The 26,809-nt window shown below is 35.7% G+C and overlaps 3 protein-coding genes across 5 annotated transcripts; all 3 read left to right on the forward strand.

The window, feature by feature from the left end:
• Positions 1–124: 124 nt before the first annotated feature.
• Positions 125–8,312, forward strand: LOC128243219 (solute carrier family 52, riboflavin transporter, member 3-B-like). Of its 2 annotated transcripts, XM_052960828.1 has the most exons (4): positions 155–262; positions 699–752; positions 4,807–5,980; positions 6,187–8,312. In XM_052960828.1, exons 3-4 carry the CDS (start codon positions 4,826–4,828, stop codon positions 6,382–6,384), a joined length of 1,353 nt encoding a protein of 450 aa, XP_052816788.1. In that variant the 5' UTR covers positions 155–262; positions 699–752; positions 4,807–4,825; the 3' UTR covers positions 6,385–8,312. The 2 variants fall into 2 exon arrangements, with proteins under 2 accessions (XP_052816789.1, XP_052816788.1); XM_052960829.1 differs by lacking the exon at positions 699–752 and having other exon boundaries at positions 125–262.
• A 5,903-nt stretch (positions 8,313–14,215) lies between these two features.
• LOC128244491 (riboflavin transporter 2-like) lies at positions 14,216–15,628 on the forward strand. The gene is made up of 2 exons (XM_052962492.1): positions 14,216–15,370; positions 15,494–15,628. The coding sequence occupies exons 1-2, from the start codon at positions 14,216–14,218 to the stop codon at positions 15,626–15,628; spliced, it is 1,290 nt and encodes a 429-aa protein (XP_052818452.1).
• On the forward strand, positions 15,311–26,089 carry LOC128245044 (solute carrier family 52, riboflavin transporter, member 3-B-like). 2 transcript variants are annotated; one of them, XM_052963254.1, is made up of 3 exons: positions 15,311–15,370; positions 24,366–25,539; positions 25,736–26,089. In XM_052963254.1, the coding sequence occupies exons 2-3, from the start codon at positions 24,385–24,387 to the stop codon at positions 25,931–25,933; spliced, it is 1,353 nt and encodes a 450-aa protein (XP_052819214.1). In that variant the 5' UTR covers positions 15,311–15,370; positions 24,366–24,384; the 3' UTR covers positions 25,934–26,089. The 2 variants fall into 2 exon arrangements, with proteins under 2 accessions (XP_052819214.1, XP_052819213.1); XM_052963253.1 differs by lacking the exon at positions 15,311–15,370 and adding an exon at positions 23,698–23,953.
• Positions 26,090–26,809: the final 720 nt, after the last annotated feature.

The following is a 26,809-nucleotide window of genomic DNA, read 5'->3' on the forward strand; positions in this document are numbered from 1 at the left end:
ATAGATAATATAGCACACTCTGTTAAAATCATTGATTATTTGGGGCTATATTCATTCAAAATAGATTGTAGATTTGATAAAGAAACACTCAATTCGATTTATAAAGAGAATCGATATTTTAAAATATTTTTTTTATAAATTTGACACAAACTACCGGCGGTGTCGATGTAAACATTGCAATAGACAAATAACCCTATCAACATGTGAGAAGGGCAAATCTCATTTCATAAGACCATCAATGTTATTAAACATTTGTTAACTGGTAAGTCGTTGAAGGTGTTCAAAATTAGTTTTCATGAATACTTTGATTGATGGATTGATTGATTGATTAATAAGCCATGTCAGAGTACAATTTATTATTTGTATAGTTAATCTGTTAATCCCTAGAGCCCAGAAACATTGTTGATTAAAGTTTCATTGTTACTATAAACGTTGTTTTATAAGTAACTTTCATTTATCTTTGCATAGATATATGCAACTACTCTATTATATTCTCTATTATAATTATATATACATGTATATATATATATATATATATATATATATATATATATATATATATATATATATATATATATATATATATATATATACATATATATATATATATATATATATATATATATATATAACCATATAGTTCATATGATAAACATGCATGCTAAAATGATTTTATATTTACAAATGCACTACTGCAGGTGCGGTCATCGGAAACCATTACTTTCGGTGTATAATTATATTTTAATGTACAGGTATGTTTTTAATTGATGAAGTGTTCCACTGTTAAAGACTAATAAGTTCATGTTCTACATTGCACCACAGACCTATCCATGATTGCACTACTCTATGCATGGCAGCTTTATTTAATGTGATATTCATGTATCTACTTCTCATCATCATGTAGTTGTTTTGTTATTTCTATGTCTACCTTTATAAAAGTTGACTAATTAATGATGACTTCAAGTCAATTATAGCAAAGACCTTTTTTTACAAGAACAAAAATTAGTTTCCTTTTTTATATATTTGTTTTGTTTTTAAGCTTCACTATTTGAAGAATAAGGAGTTTGAACTATACTTCACAACTCACAAGCTTGGTTAAGGTTTTGTATGTAAGCACACTTAACTCAATATCTCTGCAAATATATCATATCATGTATTGCATAAGGAAAGTATTCCCTACCGTGGAAATTATGGCCCTGTATTATTCAACTTTCAGATTTTGCATGTGAGCCTGCATAAGTCAATATTTACAGCAAGTTGTATTTCACTTCTTACTGAATGTTTTGGATTGCAATTTTACACAAATGCATGCATGTGTACGTGGGTGGGTGCCTATGTGTGTGACATGATTCATAGTAATGCTTGGATATTATTAATTTGTTAATGAACTGTTAAAGGGGTTTAAGACTTAACAACACATACCCAGCAACTTCTCAAAAAGTCTTACGAGTTCCAGGAACTCAATTCCTTATCACAGATTTTTCATTAAGAAAGGGAGGATGCTTACAAGTATGTTTGTTGCTAAATACAACCTTTTTAATTTATTCAAAAAGTAAGTTATATAATAAAACATATATATACAAAACATGCAAAGTAACATTTAGAGGTCATAAAAGTTTTAATATGTATTGAAAAAAAGAGAAAGAAAATAGACATGCAAGTATATCAAATATTGTCAAGGTAAACGTAATATTAAAGTAGTGTTTTAATATCATTTTTTTAAAAAATGTAGTTACAGTAGTAAAAAGGTTCTAAAATTGTCCAGTGACACTTTTTCTATCTGATAAGTTTGTGTTATTATAAATGACCAGAGCCAGTCTAAGGCTATTATTATAAACCCTGGCACTGTTGGAACTAGTGTTTTTCTTTTACAAAGAAAAGTGTTGTTGTTGTTGTTTATTTAATTCTAGGAACAATACTTTAAACCACAAATTATTATTTCCAGACCCTAGCAAAACAAACATACTATCTATGACAATATTTGGATCAATGGAATACACTTTTTGTAAAATATGCTGTAGCAAATGATTTTGTTGGTAGTATTCTGTGAACTATTTTTGTTTGTAACCATTGAATATATGAGTTCCTTGTGCAAAATAAACATGTTCAACTGTTGTATATAAATCCGTGAAGGTCATGTTTTACCAAAATGGGATATAAATAACAACATGGATTATAACAAAAAGCAAAGTCAACGTCTCTTTAACACAATGATCTTTTTCTTCATATATGAATATATTGCAGAATTAAGTCCATTGTAATGTAAAAAGTTCATTTTTTTGCCAACAATCATTTCTAAAGCACCCAGACCATACATGTTACCATTAAAATTGAATAAGTCTTTTACACAGTTAACCCCTTATTAAATGAGGCATGTGTCAATACTTAATTCCATTTATAAAGTTATGGTTATAGAATAAAGCCATACGCAAGTTTCCATTTATAAAGTTAAGGTTATGGAATAAAGGCATATGCAATTTTCCATTTTTAAAGTTATGGTTATAGAGTAAAGGCATATGCAAAAACTGTTTTACCTGGTCTTTACATATCTTAATTATATATATATAGCATATATACTGTTATATTTCCAAAAGATATTTGACAATTTTTGGCAAATATTTTCACCAAATATTTTACCACAATTAAACATTTTAACCACATAAAATAAGCTAGCCATCAATTTGAAACATTTACTTTCATTATGTATTATATAATTTTTTAATCAATTTTATTTCCAAACTATACATATAACTCGTAACATCTATCATATTTATACCACCTTCTGTAGAGTATCTCACAAATACTGTACTTTTTATTTTAGGTTTTCTATTCAATACAAAGTCAGAGAATTAATCATAGAGTTGTTTCATAAAAGCATTTGATGAATTAGGTAGGCTAATAAATAAGTGTGTAAACAGTGGTAATAAAATTAACTTTACGAAAGTAAGCCTTCCAATAGGTCTTGATTTTGTTTTTTTTCCAATATAGAATGCTATTCTTCACTTTCAACAGTTCTCCTCGAAGTTCTATTCACACATTTTGAAAAGATCTACATCAAAATGTACACCAAGTCGTTTTATTCTAGTATCACTCAATGACAATTTGAAATTTGATTTAATGGATCTGGCAGAATATTTAAAGTTACAATCCAAACTAACTTCGTCTTATCAAAATTTACTTTTAGACCTGATAGTTGTGGAAATCTATGTAACTCCTTTATGACATTTTCACTGTTTTCTCTATTCCATCTGTACCATAAAGATGTATCGTCTGCAAATTGTGAAATCTTGTATCTCCCCCATAGATACATATATCTTTTATATCTCTACAATGTCTCATATTAATATCAAGGATTTATGCACATACTATAAATAAATATAGAGAAATTGGATCTCCCTGTCTACAACCTCTACCTATCTTAAACAAATCTGACAAGTATCCATTTAATTGAACAGCAATTTAAGTATTATATAGAAAACTTCTAATCCAACTTTTAAACGTATCACCAAACTTAAACAATGCCAAAGTTTTCTTAATTAAATCAAACGATATAGAATCAAACGCCTTTTCAAAGTCAATCAACGTAATAAGTAAAGGAATTTTTTATCATCACACCAACTCATTACATCATTAAAATAATCTAATATTTCACTTATTTTCCGATCATTAACAAATTCAGTGTGGTCTTTAGAAACTTAAAACATCTTAAACAGTTTTCAACTTAATTTGCTTTGCTACCTGATGCCATCTTTTAAATCACGTAAAGCAAAGTAATAGGTCTCCAATTTTGAAGAAATGTTAAGGTTTATTTTCCTTTGGTATACACACAATCGTACCTAACTGTTTATTTCTAGAAAATTAATTACACTTAAAGGCATGGTTTATTGCTCTTACAACAAAATTGCCAATATTCTTCAAAATTCTGTAAATCACGGAACTTTACCATTTTCAGATATTTTAGGGTACATGATACTCCATCATATGCCAGAACGCTCTCTAAGGATCATATCAGATAAAAAAAAATATATTACAAACACAATTAACTAGTTCTTCTTGCAGATCAGAATCAGCAGATTTCCTTTCACTATAAAGATTTTCATAAAATTTGTAATGCTCTCACAATTTCATCTTGTTCGTTTATAAGTGAACCATCACCTCTTTCAATATATGGTATATGTTTATCATTAATAGTTTCCTTTTCTAAATTGCAAAACTATGCGAGGTAGCCTTCTCGCCATTTTCTATCCAGTCTGCTCCTGATTTAATTGAAAAGTCTTTAAGCTTATTGCTTCTAAATTCATTTAACTCCGTCTCTAAATCTGCTTATTGTTCTTTACTTTCTTCCGCCAAATTACTTTGTAATTTTAAAATTACATTTAGCAATAGTTCTTCTTTATTTCTCTTTTAGACATGTAACGAGTAAAATACAACCTGCAGTGCTGGACTCGTTATAACTATCTCAATGATTATTTCGTTAAATGCAACTCAAGTCATGAAACACACTAACATCTAAAAATCATCGAAAAAAGATACTCTGATATAAGCGAGAACTATGGAACAATGTTAGAGAGAAGTGTCATTTTAATAAAATAAGAAGCATGTGTTTATGAACTAAAAGGGATGTATACAGTTCATTTAATGTGACAATAATAAGGACGGATTATTTCGGAACAAGTGACATTAACAGCATTTATTTTCTAGTACATAATATATATACAATGTATATGTATTTCGTCGGGATACGTGATTGTTTATCTTGATGACTGTGTATTGTGTCCTCTTAAACTGATTTCTTTCTGTTTCCAGTACCAGTTGATCGTAGGAAATGGCTTCCAAATGTTGTGATAACGTGTCTCTGCTGGTCTGCATCATCATTATCCTTTTTGGTATGGGCTCTTGGATCGCCATAAACGGGATCTGGGTGGAGCTGCCCCTCCTCGTGGACCAACTTCCAGAAGGCTGGAACCTCCCCTCTTACATGGCCGTCGTCATCCAGATCGCCAACATCGGGCCCATAACCTACACACTCACTAAACTCTGCTGCCCGAACAGAAATTTTCAGAGACCCGTCGTGTACGCGATGGTGATTATTGGATCTGCTGCGTCTTTATTGCTGGCGTTCTTTTGGACGCGGACGTCCGTCGTTGGCGGCGTGGAGCACAGCACGGCCCTGCTTGTGTTGATGTTCTTTCTATCCCTGGTTGACTGTACGTCGTCAGTTGTGTTTTTACCCTTCATGAATGTATTCAAACCGGAGTATATGACGTCATATTATGTTGGAGAGGGATTTAGCGGGCTCATTCCAAGTTTGGTGGCATTAGGACAAGGTGTTGGTGCCGTTGAATGTGTAAACCAGAGCTTAACAAATACGACTACAAATATCACAGAATTTAGCACAGTTGCAGTTTATTTAGAGCCAAATTTTCCAGTGAAAGATTTCTTTCTGTTTGTATTTTCAATGATGGTGACGTGTGGAATAGCTTTTGTGTTATTAAACTATTTGCCTTTCTGCAAAAGTGAATATACAGATCGAACATTCAATAGTTCACATTCATATGATCTCTGTGATGAATTAAAAATGTCAAGTACCCAGAAGTTCGTTAGTGAAACACACGAAGACGAAGAACCAGAACAAAGTGTTGAGCACCATGCAACGGTCATAAAGTTATCAAAGTGTTCTTACCTTTACCTTCTAATTGTTATTGCGTGGACGAATGCACTAACGAACGGGGTTCTTCCATCCATCCAAACATACGCCTGCTTGCCGTACGGTTCAGAATCATACCACCTTGCAGTCACACTCTCCCAGATCGCCAACCCTGCCTCCTGCTGTCTTGCCTTTTTCCTCCCCGTGACGTCCGGTACAGTTCTGAGCGCGGTCACACTTACCGGAAGTGCGGTGTCCGCCTACATTCTCGCCCTCGCTGTGTACAGTCCAATTCCGCCGCTCGTCGATTCAGCTGCAGGACCAGTGTTAGCGGTAGGTATATATGATAAATTCACTTACATGTATAAAGATAGATAGTTGTGTCGTACTTATTGATGATGTACTGTTTAATAAAAATGAAAACTGTCTAGATAATGATAATTCATTACCATCATACAAATAGACTTAGTATCAAATATTTCATTATTGGCGTACGTATATTTCAGAGAAATAATAACGAGTTTTTGTCGTGTTTCCAGGTTGCATCATTTGTGGTTGTGTTCTTCCTGTTCACGTTCGCCAAAGTCTCCATAGCGACGATATTCCGTCACGCGGGCGGGCGCGGGCTGCTGTGGTGCGGGGCCGTCACTCAACTAGGGTCTGCCCTTGGGGCCGCCGCCATGTTTGTTGTTGTGAACGTCTACCAAGCGTTTGTGCAGAAATACCCATGTACGTGACAGTGACATAAGCTCAAACATTCCGACTACTTAGTTAGATTATGATCAAAATGTGTACAATTACTTCATGCTACACGCCAGCTAGTTAAAAAAGCGTGCATTTTATGTTAACCGGTCCGCAATCGTGTGTGCATTATGTTAACTAGTCTGATAATTTAATTGTTATTTACATTTAAATCATAGATAAGTGGTATGCTTCCTAATTCAATATGTCATTGTCTTTGCTTTCACCACTCTGTTTTTAGTTATATACATACATTAATATTTATAATGCTAAACTTATCAATATTGCTACCATCTTAATTTACCATCTACAAATAGTATTGTTAAAGTACATGAAGTGGAATTGGCAATTAAAATCCTATGAAATTTGACCTACATCTGAAATTCTCTGATATCATATTGGTAATAAATCATAATATGTTTTACTTGTATCACTGACGGTTTCTTTATTAATTGCAATGAAAGTTTCATATTTATTTTACAAGTGTTAGGCATTATAGCTGAGATGAAAATATGATAATAGTCACTTGTGTTTGCTGTACTGGACTTTATATTTCTTCCAGAAGTGATGTCAGAAATCCTACAACGCTTTATATCCTGTTTGCGTTTGCAATAAACTATATATATATTTTAGAATACCAATAATTAATATCCGATGAAGGTCAATATCTTATGTCAGAAATCTTATTTTTGGAATTCTGTCTATTAAGTTACAAGATATCATTACTGTTTATTGCATAATATTTGCTGTTGTTTTTTATAGTTGTACTTTTGTTTCACGTTTAAAGCTTATTTGTTTAGGTAATGTTCATTTTTTTAGATCTGTATTTAACGAATCTCACTGTGTGTTCGCCTCGTTTAAGGATCTCCCTTACAGATATGTTTTTGGCGACTAGGGAGTTATTTGAATTACTTTTATGATGAAAAACAAGCAGCAACTAGCAGAAACTCATTATAGCTACAATAATGAGCGGTCAGGGATACTTTTTTTTTTTTTATTATTTTGACATTTATCACGCATCGCTGTAACCGAATCTACCATAGTCATAAACTCGCCAAAGGACTCGTTGATGGGCATTTAGGTGGACAAATACTAAAACGACCATACTAAAATGTAAATAGCAGCCTTAAATAGTTCGATTTCCATTAGCTACTGGCGCTTTTCGGCAAAATAGCGCATTGTTCTGTCACTAAACGATTCTCATCAATTGAGCTTTACTTTGATATTATGTTATTGAAACAAGCATTATGTTCACATTTCATGTTTTGTCACATTTCTAAACAATTAATATCATTTGAGCTTTACTTTGATGTTATGTTATTGAAACAAGCATTACGTTCACTTTTCATGTTTTGTCACATTTCTTAGCAATTCTCATCAATTGAGCTTTACTTTGATGTTATGTTATTGATACAAGCATTATTTGCACATTTCATGTTTTGTCACATTTCTAAGCAATTCTCATCAATTGAGCTTGACTTTGATGTTGTGTTAATGAAACAAGGATTATGTTCACATTTCATATTCTGCAAGAAGTGTCAAAATCTGTGAAGGTGTTAATAATGTTGATGTTGTTGAGTTTATAAAGGTCTGCCCATAATGGCAGCATTTTGGCTTGACCGTGATAATGTATTCAGTTTTTTGTCTGATATATTGTAACAGTTTCGTGGTCATCGTGACCAGTGCAAGATAGTTTTAAATATTATTGTATGTGAATGATAGTTTAGTTTCCAATGCAAACTCTGTCAGATATAAGTAGCCCGGTTCTATATTATTAGTTTTTTTAAATGAAACTTTGTTGTTTTCGTGTATGCAAGGTTTAATATTTACTTAAATTGTAATACAGATGCTATAGTTACTTTACGTGTAATTCATATTTATTTTCAAATGTTAGCTATCTTTGCGAATAAAAATAGTAGATGTTTATCTTTCTTGTTTAGTGCTTCAGCCATGATTTGAAAAGGGCAGGGTCCTAGGTCAGAAAGGACAATATTGATGTGCATTAAATGAGCCTAAAGTGTCAATGTTCAGTTCATATTATGAATGTGTTGTAATCTTCAATACTTACAGTTTGTTATGAGATCTTTAGCTGTTATCGTTACTTTAGTGTCAAAATTATGCATATTTATTAATCTTTATACTTTTCTGAAAATTTCTCGACAATATCTCCAATAACTATCAAATATAGCTCTAAATTGTTAGAGAAATCAGGGTGTATGAACTTGATAAAATCATCATCATAGGCGGCTATGTCAAACAAAAGGGCACAGCAGGGTATGGTAAAAAGGTGGCAGGGTGGCGGAAAAGGGCAACAGGGCACGCCTCCCTGGTATTTAGACCTTGCTGTAGCACTTCTTGTTGTTGTTTTCCTCATTGAGTAAATAACTACTTATTGAACTTAAGGTACGCGTTCATGACTTAACCTCAACCTCCTTTCAAACCGGAAGCACAGTAAGGAATTATTTACTGTTGACTGTCTACAAAGTGTTCTCAATACCTCCGCCGTAAGGCTCCCACCTTTACAAGTGAATACGGTGTCGTGTCGTTTTTCGGACGTAAACGTTTAGAAATTCGCGGACCGTTTAACCGAAACGATCATGTGATTGAATAGCGCGCGAATTATTTCCAGTATTCTCCGTGTCGTGTGAAGTTACATTTGGAGCAATGACGGATTCGTCAGGCAAACGATTGACCGTACTTCCAGCTTATTTCTGCACATGTTCTATAGCTGTTTCGATTTTTCTGGTGTTTGAAAATTATCATTTAGTTATGTTATTTTAAGTAAGATTCACTTATTATTTTTTTCTAAATTCAGTTGAAGCAAAATGACAGTGGAACAAAAATTGAATTCACACCTATTACTGAGAAAAATTTGCCGCCCTTCAAATCCCTGGTTCACAGAAAATCTTCTCCGTCTGGAAAAAACGACAGGCAAAGCAGAACGCTTGTGAAAGAAACATTAACAGCCACATCTCTATGAAACATTCAAACTAGCTCGGAAAAAATACGATGATGAACTGAAACATGAGAAAAGATTACCTCTAAGTGAGAAAGTTTTAAATGCGGTGATTCAAAAAAGCTCTATAAGTTCGTATCTGAGATAACGGGCACAAAATCTGAAAACCCGATGCCAATTGGAGATATTGATAGTGTAGTAGCAGAATGGTTTGCTGACCATTTTATGTTTAGACTAAGTGTTCATGTTAATGAAAATGACTTCTTCCAAAAAATTAATCTGCAAATAGACGTCATCATCCGTGTGAGTCAGCTTTGTTAAGTCTTGTGAATGACTTGTTGGATGCTATGGAGAAACAAGAAGTAACGGCACTGATTGCAATCGATCTCAGCGCCGCCTTTGATACTGTGGACCATGACATTCTCCCTGATGTGTTAAACAAGCAGTATGGTGTTTGTGGGTCAGCACTGGAATGGATCAACTCCTATTTACGACCTAGGAGTTGCCGTGTTAGTGTAAATACAACCCTGTAATCAACACGCCATCTACATTGTAGCGTTCCACAAGGCAGCTGTTTAGGACCGCTCTACCTAATTTTTGCTGGGACATTGTTTGATGTAATTCCACCATCTATTTCACTCTATGGCTTTGCAGATGACCACACTGCGAACAAACGTTTTAAACCAACATTTTCAATATCTGAAACTCAAGCAATACATGAACTAGAAAAGTGTGTTGTTACAATCAACAATTGCATGAACGAAATTAACTTAAAATGAATACATCAAAAACTGTTCGGTAGTAGGCAACACCTTCATAAGTGTAACACAAAATCAATTTGCATAACAGGAGATGAAGTCAAATCAGGAAGCTGTATCAGATATCTTGGAGCATTTCTTGACGAAACATTAAAATTTAAAGAACATGTAAAACAAAAAAAGTCGAACTGCCATGCTTAATTATTTCAGAATCAAAAGTATTCGTAAATATCTCACCAGAGAAGCTGCAGACATTTTTGTGTTGTCAGTAGTCATTTCTCATCTTGACTATTATATTAATGCATTTCTCTATGGAATCTCACCTACCAAATTGCAGCGTATTCAAAATATGTGTGCCAAACTAGTTTATAATCGCAAGAAATGTGACAGCTCCTAACAAGCTCTCTGTGACCTGCATTTGGTTCCAATCAAAGTCAGAATTACATTCAAAGTATACAACTGCTCTGTTGGTAATTCTCCAGACTACCTTTCTAACAAAACAGACCCCAACACGTAACTTACGATCGTCCCATCCTGTTAGCGGGTGTTATGTAGTGCCATTCAATAAGAGGAGAACTTTTAGTGACAGAAGGTTTCATAACCGTAGGACCAAAATTGTGGAATGAGTTGCCTCTAAGTATCAGAAACTGTAGGAACTTTTAAGAAGAACTTGAAAACATATTACTTTCGAGACTTTTATGCATTATTTTAGAGATTGTAGTGGCTGTGATAATAACGAAAGTGAATCAAAGAACTGAATTTAATTTTACCTTGTATCACAGTAAGTGCATCATTTGTCTTAAATAATGTTTACATGTTCTTAAGTCATAAATGCAATATTTTATAACGTACCTGCACCATTATGAATTTTATAAAATGATTTTTTAGGACTTAGAAATTTATTGGAATTTATTCAGATTGCTTCTTACCTTTTAACTGATAACAGATTTTAAGCAGTATAATGTACATTGTTTCTATTAATTTGCTTTTACATTTTGTACAACGCCATTGGATATGTATTTATGTAAAAGTAGGCGTTTTATCAAAGTAAAATGTTTCATGTTTCAAAGGGAATGAACAGTTTTGATTGGTATATAGTTAAGTCAGTGAGCCTTCGAGGTGCACTTATAAGAAGTTATATAAATACAAAATTCTGGATACTGACATCTAAAAGCTTTCCTTAAAAATAACTGTCTGTGAAAACACATGAAATGTGATAGCTAAGTGCAAACTATAGAACAAGTTGTAACATGATATGTGTTCAGTTATTTATATTGTCAATATAGAGATTTGTATCCCTCTTGTAAGCCCCTCGTAATATCCAGTTATATGTCGTATATGCTTCTAACGGCAGTCTTTAGTAAACTTTTGATAGAAAACAAGCGAAGGACTCTGTCTTTTCCCCAAAAATTAGTTTCTAAATTTACCAACCTTCAGAATAAAACCCTACAAAAAGCAATTCAAATTTACAAAATCAAAAAATATTATAATAATTTCAACTCATCTTTGCTCGTATTTTTAGGCAAAGAGAAGAAAGGTCGACCAATAATCGCTTAATCGCAGCCTCGCTCTAGGATTGGCCTTAATTAAATATACAATATTAAGTACTACTACAGGAAACTCATTTATCATCATTTCTCAAAACTTTAAATAGGGATTTATTGACTGAGTTTCAAAAAACAACTTATAACATAATTGTTATTCAAATGACAATTTATGCGCATGTTATGTCTACTGCTTTCCTACATACACTCATGGCCTTGTTTGATTGAGTGTCTGATTACCTCGCGATATTGTCAGCGTGTTCGATGGTGTTTTCAAGGGTGGAAAATTTTGTGAAATATTCGCCAAGATAAAATCATAATTCATTACCAAGTAAGTGTCTTAATTGTTCTATTAATTTGTTTATCATGGACATATTGCATCATCGATTTTCTTTTATAATTCAAACTTTGTTGGGAAAGTAGATTGGGTAACGTGGTACTAATAAGCACGTGGCAAAGTGCCATACCCATATGGCAACGCTCTCTCATCAATTATCAAATAGGCAAAAATATACCCAGGCTTCAAAACAATGATAGGTGAACAGTAAAAAGTACTATTATTCTAAAACGTTTTTAAAGGGAAGTTGCCACTGTATACCATTTATCTGTCGAGATGTCCATTTTCAACAGTCCATAACTTCGCCCAATAAATTTGGACATTTATCAAAAAAATGAACACCTTAACCCAGCATTTATGCCACTCTTAACCTGATATGCATAAAACATGCAATTCCACAAAATTCGTATCTGTACGAATATGTTTCATTGGATTGCACTCCTCCAAAGTTGGACTTCACCTCAATTTCCGTCTATTTTTCAATAAGTTGTTTATAACTGCGTCAATTTTTAATCAATTTGACAATAAGAGGATAAACTCTCCATCATGCATAATCCTATATGTGAACAAAAAAAGTTGTCAAAAATGAATGAGTTATAAGTGGACTTCCACTGAATTCCTGGTTTAGCACGCACCGAAATTTTGCAAATGTTTTAAACATGAAAAGCTCCATGACGCATGTGTTGGTGTCCTGCTCTATAAATGGCGATATAATTGCATTGCGTGGCTATATTATATTTTTATATTATATATATGCCACTAATTGCCACAATAGAGAACAAGGAAGCGCTACCGTTTTGCACATTGATCACACATTCACAGTAGTTTGATGGTAATGAACATCTCCTTTGATGTCATAGGATCTGTAAAAATAGTGACATTTAACCAAGAGTATTTACTTTTCTCTCCAGAAACACCAATTGTTCATCTATGGATATTATTGTTTGTTATGAACTTTTGAAGGGGTTTAAGATGACACTCTTATTCAAAATCAATACATACACATGTATACCAGACACGATTTTTGACTGGTAAACCTCTAACTACTTACTAAATAATGTTTTTAAGAAAACTATTGATTTCTGATAACAAGATTGTAACCGTGTATTTAATAGGTGAAATCGCAAAACAATAATGGATTGGTGAGTGCTTAAGGATCCGCACCCTTCTTTCAAATCAAACTCTATCCGCTATAAGAACCATTGTTTTTGATATTTATCCATCCTTTTTGGTATAGTTGAATAATCGTATTAATTGTGGAAAATCATTTTGGGAGTAAGAGTGCATCAGACTAGTCAACACTTACCCAGCAGCTACTCAAGAAGTCTTACGAACTCCTAATCACAGAATTGTCTTTAAAAATGGAGGATTCTTACTAGCATAGTTCATTGCTAAATAAACATGCAGTGCTAGAGTGGGTAGTATTAACTCGATGGATATTTCGTTAAATGCAATACACACGTGTTCAAAACAAGTCATGAAACATACTAGCATCTAAAAATCATTGAAACACATATTCTGATAAAAGCGAGAACTGTGGATCAGCTTTTGCAAGTCTAATTTAAAAAAGACGAATACAATATATGTTAATGAACTAAAAGGAATGTATAAAGTTCTGTAACGCGGAAGTGCGTTCGTAGTACGTTGATGTACAATGTACTAGCTTATATGCTAATTGGCATATGCAGGTCTCCGTGTGGCTGAAGAATATACTGTATATTAAGATTGGTGGACCCCTTAAGCGTTGAGCATGCTTTTCTCTGAAGGGATCTGTTGGCCTTGTTGATAATGTACAGAGCAAATGGTGGCAGCGGTGAGACGAAGATAACTGCCGGAGTTGCATTACCCACGAGTTTCCCAGGCCTAGTCTTCTCGCAGGGGAAAGTTATATAACGTTCCGCTGTAGGCTGTGCAGTCATAGTACGTTGATGTACTTGGTTGGTAATATGCAAATTAGCATGACCCAGTCTCCGTGTAGATGGAGAATAAACTATAAATAAAGAACAGTCGGGGGTTGAGCACGCCTTTCTCTCGGGATCGATTGGCCTTGTTGGCCTAGCACGTTACATTTCAGTTAATGTGACACTAATAAGGACGACTGGTTTGGCACAAGTAAAATGGACAGTAATTTATTTGTTTCACGTTTGATATATATGTAATTGCTTATCTAGAAGACTATGTATTGAGTCATCTTGAATTCTTTCTATTTTTAGTTCCCGTTGATTGACGAAAATGGCTTCCAAGTGTTGTGATAACGTGTCCCTGCTGGTCTGCCTAATCATTATCATGTTTGGTATGGGCTCCTTGATCGCTCTCAATGGGATCTGGGTGGAGCTGCCCCTCCTCGTGGACCAACTTCCGGAGGGCTGGAACCTCCCCTCGTACATGGCCGCAGTCATCCAGATCTCCAATACCGGGCCCTTAACCTACACACTCACTAAAGCCTGCTGCCCGAGCAGAAATTTTCAGAGACCGGTCGTGTACGCGATGATGATTATTGGATCTACTGCGTCTTTATTGCTGGCGTTCTTTTGGACGCGGACGTCCGTCATTGGTGGCTTGGAGCACAGCACGGCCCTGCTTGTGTTGATGTTCTTTCTATCTTTCGTTGACTGTACGTCGTCAGTCGTGTTTTTACCCTTCATGAATGTATTCAAACCGGAGTATATGGCGTCATATTATGTCGGAGAAGGGTTTAGCGGGCTCATTCCAAGTTTGGTGGCATTAGGACAAGGTGTTGGTGACGTTGAATGTGTAAACCAGAGCTTCACAAATACGACTACAAATGTCACAAAATTTAGCACAGGCGCAGTATATTTGGAACCAAATTTTCTAGTGAAATATTTCTTTCTGTTTGTATTTTCAAAGATGGTGACGTGTGGAATAGCGTTCGTGTTACTAAACAACTTGCCTCTCTGCAAAAGGGAATATGCAGATCGAGAATCCAAAAGTTCACATTCATATGATCTCTATGAAGAAATAAACATGGTAAGGACTCAGAAGTTCGTTAGTGAAACATACGAAAACGAAGAACCAGAACCAAGTGTTGAGCACCATGCAACGGTCATAAAGTTATCAAAGTGTTCTTACCTTACACTTCTAATTGTTATTGCGTGGACGAATGCACTGACGAACGGGGTTCTTCCGTCCATCCAAACATACGCCTGCTTGCCGTACGGTTCAGAATCATACCACCTAGCGGTTACACTCTCCCAGATCGCCAACCCTGCCGCCTGCTTTCTTGCCTTGTTTATCCTTGTCGTTTCCGGTACAGTCCTAGGCGCGGTCACACTTACCGAAAGTGCGGTGTCCACCTACATTCTCGCCCTCGCTGTGTACAGTCCAGCTCCGCCGCTCGTCGATTCAGCTGCAGGACCAGTATTAGCGGTATGTGTATATAAAATTTATCTCAAATACATGTATAAAATAGATACATGTAGTTGTGTCGTGCATAATAATGATGCACTGTTTAATAAAAAAGTAATTAATTTTTATAATGAAAACTGTAAGATAACGACGGTATTCCGTCACGCGGGCGGTCGCGGGCTGCTGTGGTGCGAAGCCGTCACTCAACTAGGGTCTGTACTCGGGGCCGCCGCCATGTTTGTTGTTGTGAACATCTACCAAGGGTTTATGCAGAAGTAGCGATGCACGTGACAGTGGCATAAGCTCAACCATTCCAACCACGCAGTTATGTTTATATGATCAAAAAGTGTACAATTACTTCATGCTATTTACCGGCTAGTTGAAAAGCGTGCGTATTATGTAAACGAGTCCGCAATCGTATGTGCATTATGACTTATTGTAAACTAGTCTGATATTTTAAACGTTATTTACATTTAACAGGTAAGTGGTATGCTTTTTAATTCAATATGTTATGTCGTAACATCCATCTGTCTGTTTTTAGTTATAAACATACATTAATATCTAAAATGCTTAACATATTGCTACCATCTTAATTTACCATTTACAAATATTATTGTTAAAAAACATGAAGTGCAATAGGTAATTTAAGTCCTTATGAAATTTGACCTACAGGTTAATTCTCCGATTTGTTTAACTTTGAAATTCGCTGATATCATGTTGGTTATATCATGTTGGTAATAATTTATCATTGACGATTTCTTTTAATTATAATATTAGAAAAGTTTCGTATTTATCTATCTTTTTTACCAGAAAAAATGTCAGAAATTGTTCAGTGCTCCAGCCAGGATTTGAAAGGGCATGGTGCTAGGTTAGAAGGGGCAGTTTTGATCCGCATTGAATGAGCCAATTGGACATTTGCAATTCATTTTGTGCATGTGTTGTAGCTTTTAATATCTATAGTTTGTTATGAATTCCTTAGCTGTAATAGTTACTTATAGTGTCAAAATTAGGTATATTTATGTGTTTACTTTTCTGAATATTTTCTTTACAATATGTCCAATAACTATCAAATACGATAGCTCCAAATTGTTAGAGAAACCAGGTTGTATGCACTTGATAAAATAATCATCATAGGCGGTTATATGTCAAAGAAAAGGGCACAGCAGGGCATAGTTAATATGAAGGACATATAAAAAAATAGATAGAAGGGTGCCGGAAAAGGGCAGCAGGGCACTTCCTACCCCGCCCCACTGTTTATACCCACCTGAAGCACTGCTTGTTTTTGTTTTTCCTCAATGAGTAAATAACTACATGATTGATTTCAAGGTACGCGTACTTTAACATAACATCAACCTCGCTTCAAATCGGAAGCACAGTAAGGATATATTTACCGCCGACTGTCTACAAATTGTCCTCAAAACATCCTGCAAGGCTCCCACGTTTACACGGGTAAACGGCGTCGTGTAGCTTTTCGGCCGTAAGCCTTTAGAAATTCGTAGACCGTATAACAGAAACGATCAGAAATATTGAAGGCACATTCTGCTAATTTCTGCGCACGTTCTGTAGCTGTTATTCTAGTGTTTGAAGATAAACATTTAGTTACGTTATTTTAAGTTAGATTGTGTGTAAATTCCGTTTGTAACATGCTGATTTATGATAATTTGCTTTGTTACAGAAATTAGATAGCAAATTCATATTTTTACAATTGTTTAACATTATTCCATTGAGACGACACCCTGATAGAAACAGAAAATCATGACGTCACAACATGTGTGCATACGGCATAAACATGAATGAACAATCAGGGTATTAATTTGTTTTCGGCGATTGCTGTTTAACCACAGTTTTGACCAAAATGTTTAAAACAAATTATTTAGAATATTGTATATTATGAATAATGCTCAGAAAATAAAGGAAATAAACCGTTTTGATTGGTTTATAATTAAGTCGGTGAGCCTACGAGAGGCACTAATAAGATAAAGTTTTGAATTTATTTTTTTCTGGATACTGACTTCTATTGGCTTTCCTTAAGAAATATCTGTCTGTAAACTCACATGAAATGTTATGTTTAACTGCAAACTTTTAAATTATTTTTAAAACATCATACAGTTATTTATCGCCAATAGAGACTTATAACCCTTTGCGAGCCATTCGTTATCTCCAGTTATGTGAGGTATGCTTCTAAATCTTTGATTTGTTATCAATAGGAAAAAGCGACGGACCTTGTTTTTTTTCACCCCAAAATTAGGCTCTACAATTTTCAGAAGAATTTACCAACAAAAAGCAATATATTTTTACCAAATCCGAAACAAAATCAAACAATTTCAACTCCACTGTGTTCTTTTTTGAAAACAAAAATAAGATAGATCGGTCAATAACAAACTACCTCGCAGCCTCGTTCTTAGGATTGACCCTATACCTAAATACCACACTGGAAAAACCAGACCAGTTCAGGACCTCTTCGTTCAGGTTCAACTGTGAATCAATAGTGTCTACATTTAAACAGAAGAAGGGGGATATGAAACTGTAAATTCACTCAAAAACAAAATTAAATGAATCTTATAATCATGACACAATATAGTTTATAGATTTATTTCAACATAGATAATGGATAAATGAAAGAAATATGTCACTGATAAGTATTCACTTTTCTCACATTAATGAGCATTTATCCATTATTTTCATGTGTACAAGGTTGTTCAAATATTTGCTTTAACTACAAAAGGTACTATATATTGAGATGAAAATTGGAATATACCATGCCATCGTAATTACGCACATGTTTAGCAAAAAAAGAATGACTATGCCATTCACATTATTGAGGAATACAAACTGTAAAATATATTTCTTTTTCGACCTCAGCAATACTTAAAACATGTTTGATACATTATATTCAAATGACACTAAATGCACATGTTAAGTTCATACTGCTTTCTCACACACTTTTCATGACCTTGTTTGAAATTGATCGCATTTTATCTGTTTTAAAGATATTTCTTGTTAATGGATTAAATAGCGCAGATTTATGAGATACTGTTAAACAGAATCAAATGGGTGCCTGTTACCTCGCAATATTGTCAGCGTGTTCTATGGTATTTTTAAAAGTGAATAATTTTGTGAAATATTCACCAAGATGAATTCATAATACCAAGTAAGTGTCTTAATTGTTATATTCATATGTTTATCAGTGACATATTGCACAGTTGATGTTCTTTTATCATTTAAACTTCGTTAGTTGATCGGGTTGAATGTACTATTATTCTAAAACGTTTTTAAATGAAGCCAACTTGCCTTTCCTATATCTGCCGAAACTACCTTATTTCAAGAGCCCAAAGCTTTGTCCAATCTCAACCAAACTCAACAATTTTGGACTTTTATTGGAGAATATCAATTTATAAGAAAATGTACACCTTTACCAAACAGTAATGCCACTTAAAACCCGAGATGCATAAAACATGCAAATCCAAACCTTCTATATCTGTCTGATTATGTTTAAGTGGGTTTCACTTCTCCAAAATTGGATTTCAATTCGATTTCCGTCTATTTTTCGTCATTTTTTCATCAATTTGAAAACTTTAAATAAACTCTACATGAAGCATATTTAAATATGTGTACAGTAAAAAAACATAGTTGTCAAAGATAAATGATTTATGAGTGGATTTCACCTCTCATGTTGGTTTCACGTGAAATCCACTGAATTTCTGTTTCGCCATGCACCAAAATTTTGCAAATGTTTTGAACCTGAAAAGCTTCACGGCAAATGCGTAGGTGTCCTGCCCTTGCAGTGGCGATACAACAGCATTGCGTGGCTATATCATATCATATACTTAAGAAAGATCAATTCATTTATTTTAAAGTACATCCATCTATTAACCAAAATACCCAGATGGCTTTCTGGTCTATATCATGTCACGAGTTACAAAAAAGCGCCACTGTTTACATATGGATTCCTCATCCACAGTCGCTTGATGGAAATGGACACCTGCGTTGGTGCCCTATGACGTAAAAAATACTGGCATTTAACCTAAAATGTTTTAAAACAGTCTCTTCAGATTTATTAAAGAGGTCACTCCTACCAACGCTCTAGCGTAAAATAACTATGAATTACTGCAATTAAACAATGTCAGGAAATTTCGAAATGCTTAGATATCAGATATTTAATAAATAGATTTTAATGAATTCTGGTGTCGCATATTCTGCCATCAAAGATAAGTAAACTTCGTGTGAAAAAACACACACTTGTGTTTTTGGATGTATTTAACATAGAACAATTAATTGAATATTTTGATGATTGATTTAATTGTTTTGATAAAAACCTAAGAAAACAGTATGTTTGTTCTTTTAATTGAATTTAATCAAGACTATCCTCATCCTGGGTACTAAATGAAGACAATGAACTTCCCCAGTTCTGAAGCTTTTTATTTTGTTGTGTGCAACTATAGCAAGTTTTAGTCTCCTCAGAAACTCTTATAGACGCAATCACAGAGACTTGAATGTATGTTTCAGATCCCAGCAGCTACCCCTGGCTTACTTTAAATAGTTGCCTGTGACCTCAGCATGGTAAAATCTGTCTTGATCCTGAAAATGAAAACATACAACATTTTTTGGGGCTGCTTATCACATCATACAACTATTTACCATGATTTGTCGACGATATTTCAACTTTTTATAAAATAAAAAAATCCAATTATATAACCCTAGTGGATTTTTTGACTGCTCCCAACAGGCAACCTGGAAGAGCAGTAGAGAAGTCGTGTTATAAGTGCACAGATACAAATCATAGACCAAATGAATGTCCATATAAGGACTGTGTTTGCTACAATTGTTCAAAAACAGGACATGTGAAAAAAAAACTTTGTGGAGGACGATGACGATGATGAAGTGTACACCATGTATAACATTGGTTATCAGACAAAGCCATATAAGGTTAAATCGAACCTTAACTCTACAACTGTGTCATTTGAGCTAGACACAGGTGCTTTAGCAACGACAGTTAATCGGAAGACCTGGGAAAGGTTGAAAGGATCTTCATCTATTAAAAAATACTCTGAGAAGTATTTAACAATCCTGGGGAAATGCGACGTCAACGTAAAATACAAGGACAAGAACGTCGTATTGCCGACCATTGTGGTGAATAATGGTTGGCCAAATCTTCTTGGAAAAAACTGGCTTGAAAAAATAAAGCTTGACTGGGGAGAAAATAATATTGGTAAAAGTCAGTGGGGCAACTGATGACAATAATTTGAATGCGATTTTGAACAAATAAGGTAACGTATTCAATGAAGGATTAGGAAAAATAACTGGCGCGAAGGCAAAAAAACTACAGTGACGTGGATGCCAAACCAAAGTACTTCAAAGCACGACCAGTACCGTATGCTATCAAAGAAGGCTTGTAGAAATAGCTTGAACGTAAAAAAACAACGAAGAAATAATAACCACTGTAGAGTTTTCTGAATGGGCAGCGCCGATTGTACCGATTGTCAAAGGTGGCAAATCAGTCAAGATATGTGGTTATTATAAAGTAACAATAAATCAGTTTTCAAAGTCGGTTAATTATCCATTTCCCAAAATTACAGATTTGTATGCTACGTTGAATGGCGGAAAACAGTTTTTAAAATTGGACATGTCCCAAGCGTACATGCAATTGGAACTTGAAGAAGAATCTAAGAAATATGTCTCCATTAATACGCACACAGGCTTATTTGTGTACATTCAACGTACCATGGAAAATATGCTACAGGGACTGCCGCATGTTATTGTTAGAGTTGATGACATTTTAGTCACAGGACGTACACGCAGAGAACATTAACAAAATTTGGAATGTGTGTAAGAACGGTTACAGAGGCATGGTTTCAAGCTGAACCGAAACAATTGTGTCTGCTTAGCAAACGAGGTTATATATCTGAGACACAAGCTCCCATAAAAAGGGAATTGCACCACTACCAGAACGGGTAAAGGCTTTACAGGAAATGCCAGCAACCAACAACAAGAAGCAGCTACAAAGTTATCTAAAAATTAACTTTTATCATATGTTTCTCAAGAACATATCACATATTTTGACGCCGTTACATGCGTTACTCGTGAAAGGGACAGCATGGCATTGGGGTGAGAACGAAAATCAGGCATTTCTACAATCAAAGAAGCTCTTGGCATCTTCAGATTTGTTACTTCATTTTGACCCTGAACAGCTACAGTTTGCCTGTGACGCATCGCCGTATGGAATTGCAGCGGTTTTGTGACACAATATAGAAGACGGTTCCGAAAGGCCGATTGTCTATGATTCTAGAACTCTATCAGGTGCAGAGAAAGACTATTTAGTTCTTAAAAAGGAGGCATTAGCATTGGTTTTTGGAGTGAAAAGGTTTCACCAATATTTGTATGCTTTTGGACCGTAAAACACTACTGGGTTTACTGAAGGAAAACAAACAAATTCCAACAACGACAGCCGCAAGAATACAGCGATGGGCATTGACATTGGCAGGTTACGAGTATGTTTTGCAATACAAGGCGGGACCAAGCATTGGAAATGTTGATGGTCTAAGTCGATTACCGAGACCTACAGAGGTTTCCGAACCGCCAATTCAAACGGAAATTGTGTTTAACTTAGCCATTGAACAATTGGATGAAACGCCGGTTACATCACAACAGGTCAGGCTATGGACGCCACAAGATCCGGTTATGTCAAAAATTGCTGTGTTTCTGCAAATGGATAGCCGAAGAAATGTCCAAATAAGAAATTTAGACCTTATTTTGCTGTTAGAAATGATTTGAGCATGCATGATGGATGCAGTCTTAGGGGAAATCGTGTAATTATACATCCACGTGAACGTGAAACGATGTTGGACACGTTGCACTTAGGAAATCCAGGCGCAAACCTGATGAAATCCTTAGCCAGAATGTATGTATGGTGGCCTTTAATGGACACTGAAATTAAAAATCATGTGAAACACTGTCAACTATGTCAGACAAACAGAAACATGCCCGCACCGCAGAAGCGAAATTGTATCCGTGGGAATGGCCGCAACGACCTTGGGTGAGACTATGCAGGTCCATTAATGTGGAAAATGTTTTTGGTCATAATCGATGCTCATTCGAAGTGGATCGAAGCATTCGATACGAACGAAGCGACTTTAACAGTGACAATTGAACTATTTCAAAGGGCATTTGCTACATATGGACTATGCCAGCAACTGGTCACAGTCGATGGAAGTGCTTTCACTAGTTCAGAACATGACGAGTTTATGAAAAAGAATGGCAGAAAGCATATTCGAGTTACGAGTTAACACGAAGCGAGAAATGGTCTGGAAGAGCGAGCTTTAGGTATAATCAAAAGTGGGTTAAAGAAGCAATGTCATGGGACTATTCGGCAAAAGTTGGTAAAGGTGTTACATTTAAATTATATGCGTGACCGAGACGGTGTTGTTACCACAGGCGAGCCTGAATTGGAGGATGTTAAAACTCCAATTCTAAATCAAGCTACGCTCATGTAGCAGCAGGATACATTCGAGAGTTTGCCAGAATTGCAGGATTCGTCAATCATCGCCGATACTTCAATAGCAGCGGAACAACCCCAGCAACCACCAAATCAACAGCTACAACAACAGCAGTATCAAAGACCAGAACGCCGAAATTGTTGTCTGCTACGCTTCTCTATACATAAATTATGTCGTCATATTTTACAGATAAATTCACAAAAACGGGAAAAGCTGCTAAAATATTTATTAAAGTGTGTGTGGGGTCTCTTTAAGTCTGGTAAGGAACGACAAACATGCATTTATTTTCTTTCTTTACGGCAATCTTCTTGTCGTGTTTCAAAATATCATATTAAAGACTTTAACAAAAACAATGTACGAATAATTAAAAAATGATTTTATACAAACGTTATTAATTATTCATCCTCCCATGTCCAACCCGAAAAATGCGTTTTATAAAGCCCACGCTCCTCCATGAATATGGGACTAGAATGGCCTTCTAGCGACCGCACTTGGCGTGCTGCGATACATTCTATTATAAGTCCATCAGATAGTTATCCCTATGCATGTGTTTCTTTCAATTAGGTGTGCGGCGATACATTTTATAATTTATTGACTGAAGCTTTCCATCAGATATTAATTCATATGCTCTGTGTGTGTGTGTGTGTGTGTGTGTGTGTGTGCGTGTGTGCGTGCGTGCGTGCGTGACTGTGTGTGTTTGTGCACGGATACGAGCGTGTGTGCGATTGTTGGTAATGACAACATAAATTATGTTCATAATAAAATAATATTATTCTCTTTAGGCTATGATTATATATGTATACAGTATTTTTTATTACAATACAATACATTAGAAGTTCTGGTTAAAGTTATGCATGTAAACCTTCAGTCAATTTGTTTAGGATTGAAATTATACATATACGTTTTTGCGGTCGTGTGTTTGACTTGATTCATAGTAATGCTTTTGTAAACACCAATTGTTCTTACATGGATATTATTGTTTATGATGAACTGTTCAAGGGGTTTAAGACTAGTCAACATGTACCCAGCAACTGCTCAGAATTGTCTTTAGGAAATAGAGGAAGCTTACTAGTGCAGTTTATTGCTAAACACAACCTGCAATGCTAGACTCGTAAGTATAAACTCAGTGGTTATTTCGTTAAATGCAACACGCATATTTTCAAAACACGTCATGAAACAAACCAACATAAAAAAACTCATCGAAAAAGATATTCTGATATAGGAGAGAACTATGGACCAGTGTTAGTACTTTTGCAAGAGAAGTGTCATTTAAACTGAACGAAGAAGAAAATACATGCTGATGAACTAAAAGGGGTGTATAAAGTTCATTTAATGTGACATTAATAAGAACGACTGGTTTCGGCACAAGTGACATGAACATCATTTGTTTTAGTTTTACATTATGTATTTCGTCAGGATACGTAATTGTTTATCTTTATAACAATGTATTGTCAGGGAGAAGGATTGTTATTGGTCCCAGGTATTGACTCATCTTCATCACAACTCTTTTTCTCTGTTTTAAGTACCAGTTGATCGTCGGAAATGGCCTCCAAGTGTTGTGAAAACGTGTCCCTGCTAGTCTGCCTCATCATAATCATGTTTGGTATGGGCTCCTGGATCGCTATCAACGGGATCTGGGTGGAGCTGCCCCTCCTCGTTGACCAACTTCCGGAGGGCTGGAACCTCCCCTCGTACATGGCCGTCGTCACCCAGATCGCCAATATCGGGCCCTTAACCTACATACTCACTAATGTCTCCTGCCCGAGCAGAAATCTTCAGAGACCCGTCGTGTACGCGATGGTGATTATTGGATCTGCTGCGTCTTTTTTGCTGGCGTTCTATTGGACGCGGACGTCCGTCGTTGGCGGCGTGGAGCACAGCACGGCCCTGCTTGTGTTGATGTTCTTTCTATCTTTCGTTGACTGTACGTCGTCAGTGGTGTTTTTACCCTTCATGAATGTGTTCAAACCGGAGTATATGACGTCATATTATGTCGGAGAAGGATTTAGCGGGCTCATTCCGAGTTTGGTGGCATTAGGACAAGGTGTTGGTGCCGTTGAATGTGTAAACCAGAGCTTCACAAATACCACTACAAATGTGACAGAATTTAGCACAGGTGCAGTTTATTTGGAGCCACATTTTCCAGTGAAATATTTCTTTCTGTTTGTATTTTCAATGATGGTGACGTGTGGAATAGCGTTCGTGTTACTTAACAACTTGCCTCTCTGCAAAAGGGAATATGCAGATCGAGAATCCAAAATTACACATTCATATGATCTCTGTGAAGAAATAAACATGGTAAGGACCCAGAAGATCGTTAGTGAAACACATGGAGACGAAGAACCAGAACAAAGTGTTGAGCACCATGCAACGGTCATAAAGTTATCAAAGTGTTCTTACCTTTACCTTCTAATTGTTATTGCGTGGACGAATGCACTAACGAACGGGGTTCTTCCATCCATCCAAACATACGCCTGCCTGCCATACGGTTCAGAATCATACCACCTTGCAGTCACACTCTCCCAGATCGCCAACCCTGGCGCCTGCTTCCTTGCCTTTTTCATCCCGGGCACGTCCGGTACAGTCCTGGGTGCGGTCACACTTACCGGAAGTGCGGTGTCCGCCTACATTCTCGCCCTCGCTGTGTACAGTCCAACTCCGCCGCTCGTCGGTTCAGCTACAGGACCAGTATTAGCGGTAGGTATATATCATAAAATAATTACAAATACATCAAGATAGATAGTTGTGTCGTAGGTAATAATGATGTGCTATTTAATAAAAAGTCATTTGATTTTTAGCATGAAACCTGTATAGATATTCTATTAACATTATTGAAAAATATCAAATATTTCATGTTTGAAAGAAAAAATCACGAGTGTTTTCTGGTATTCAGGTTGCGTCATTTGTGCTCGTCTTCTTCCTGTTCACGTTCGCCAAGGTCAACATAGCGACGGTACTCCGTCACGCGGGCGGTCGCGGGCTGCTGTGGTGCGGGGCCGTCACTCAACTGGGGTCTGCCCTCGGGGTCGCCGCCATATTTGTTGTTGTGAACGTCTACCAAGCGTTTGTGCAAAAGTACCCATGTACGTGACAGTGACATAAGCTCAAACATACCGACCACTTAGTTATATTAATAAGATCAAAAGGTCTGCAATTATTTTATGCTACTTACCGGCCAATTAAAAAGCGTGCGTATTATGTAAACGAGTCCGCAATAGTGTGTGCATTATGTAAACTAGCTTTAAACGTAATTTACATTTAAATGGTATGGCTATTCATTAATATTCAAAATGCTAAACAGCTTGCATATTGCTACAATCTTAATGTATCATCTACATGAAAGTATTGTTGAAAACAAATGAAGTTCAATTGACAATTAACGTGGATTTCGGTGTCGAGGTGGACGCCCAGAACAACCCGTAAGTCAGGCACGCCTACGACTGTCTCAAGTTTAGCTGCAAAAACTTCCTCAACCAATCATATTGTACGTTATCTGGTCATGACTGGTCCTTTTATTTAATAAATTTTCTAAAGTCCGACCTAGAATGGACCTAAATACATATTATTTCTGTCGGGTATACTTATGTATCTCGGTCTCCATGCTTTATCGCAATTTAGATCTGATAGCTAACCTCATTCCAGTTATAACCATGTTAACCCTCATATCTAGCTGTCTAATAATGCCAAGTTTGTCACTTTAAGGTTTTGCAAACCTATTACTGGTACCCTGTAACAAGACACACTGCATTGTTAGCAGGGGTGGCTCCAGGATTCGACGTCAGAGGGGTTTTAGTTAAGGTAGGTAGGTAGGTTTATTCGGTAAAAAGACATGAACATTACATGGCACGTCATAATGCAGACAAATTATAACATATCATTATCAATGCATAGACAATAGAAACCATGAAATGCACACACAATACCAAGGATGACACAAAAAAGAGAAAAATGATTTTCACTTATTTCC

The sequence above is a fragment of the Mya arenaria genome, chromosome 8 (genome assembly GCF_026914265.1).
Source record: "Mya arenaria isolate MELC-2E11 chromosome 8, ASM2691426v1".
NCBI classification, from domain to species: domain Eukaryota; kingdom Metazoa; phylum Mollusca; class Bivalvia; order Myida; family Myidae; genus Mya; species Mya arenaria.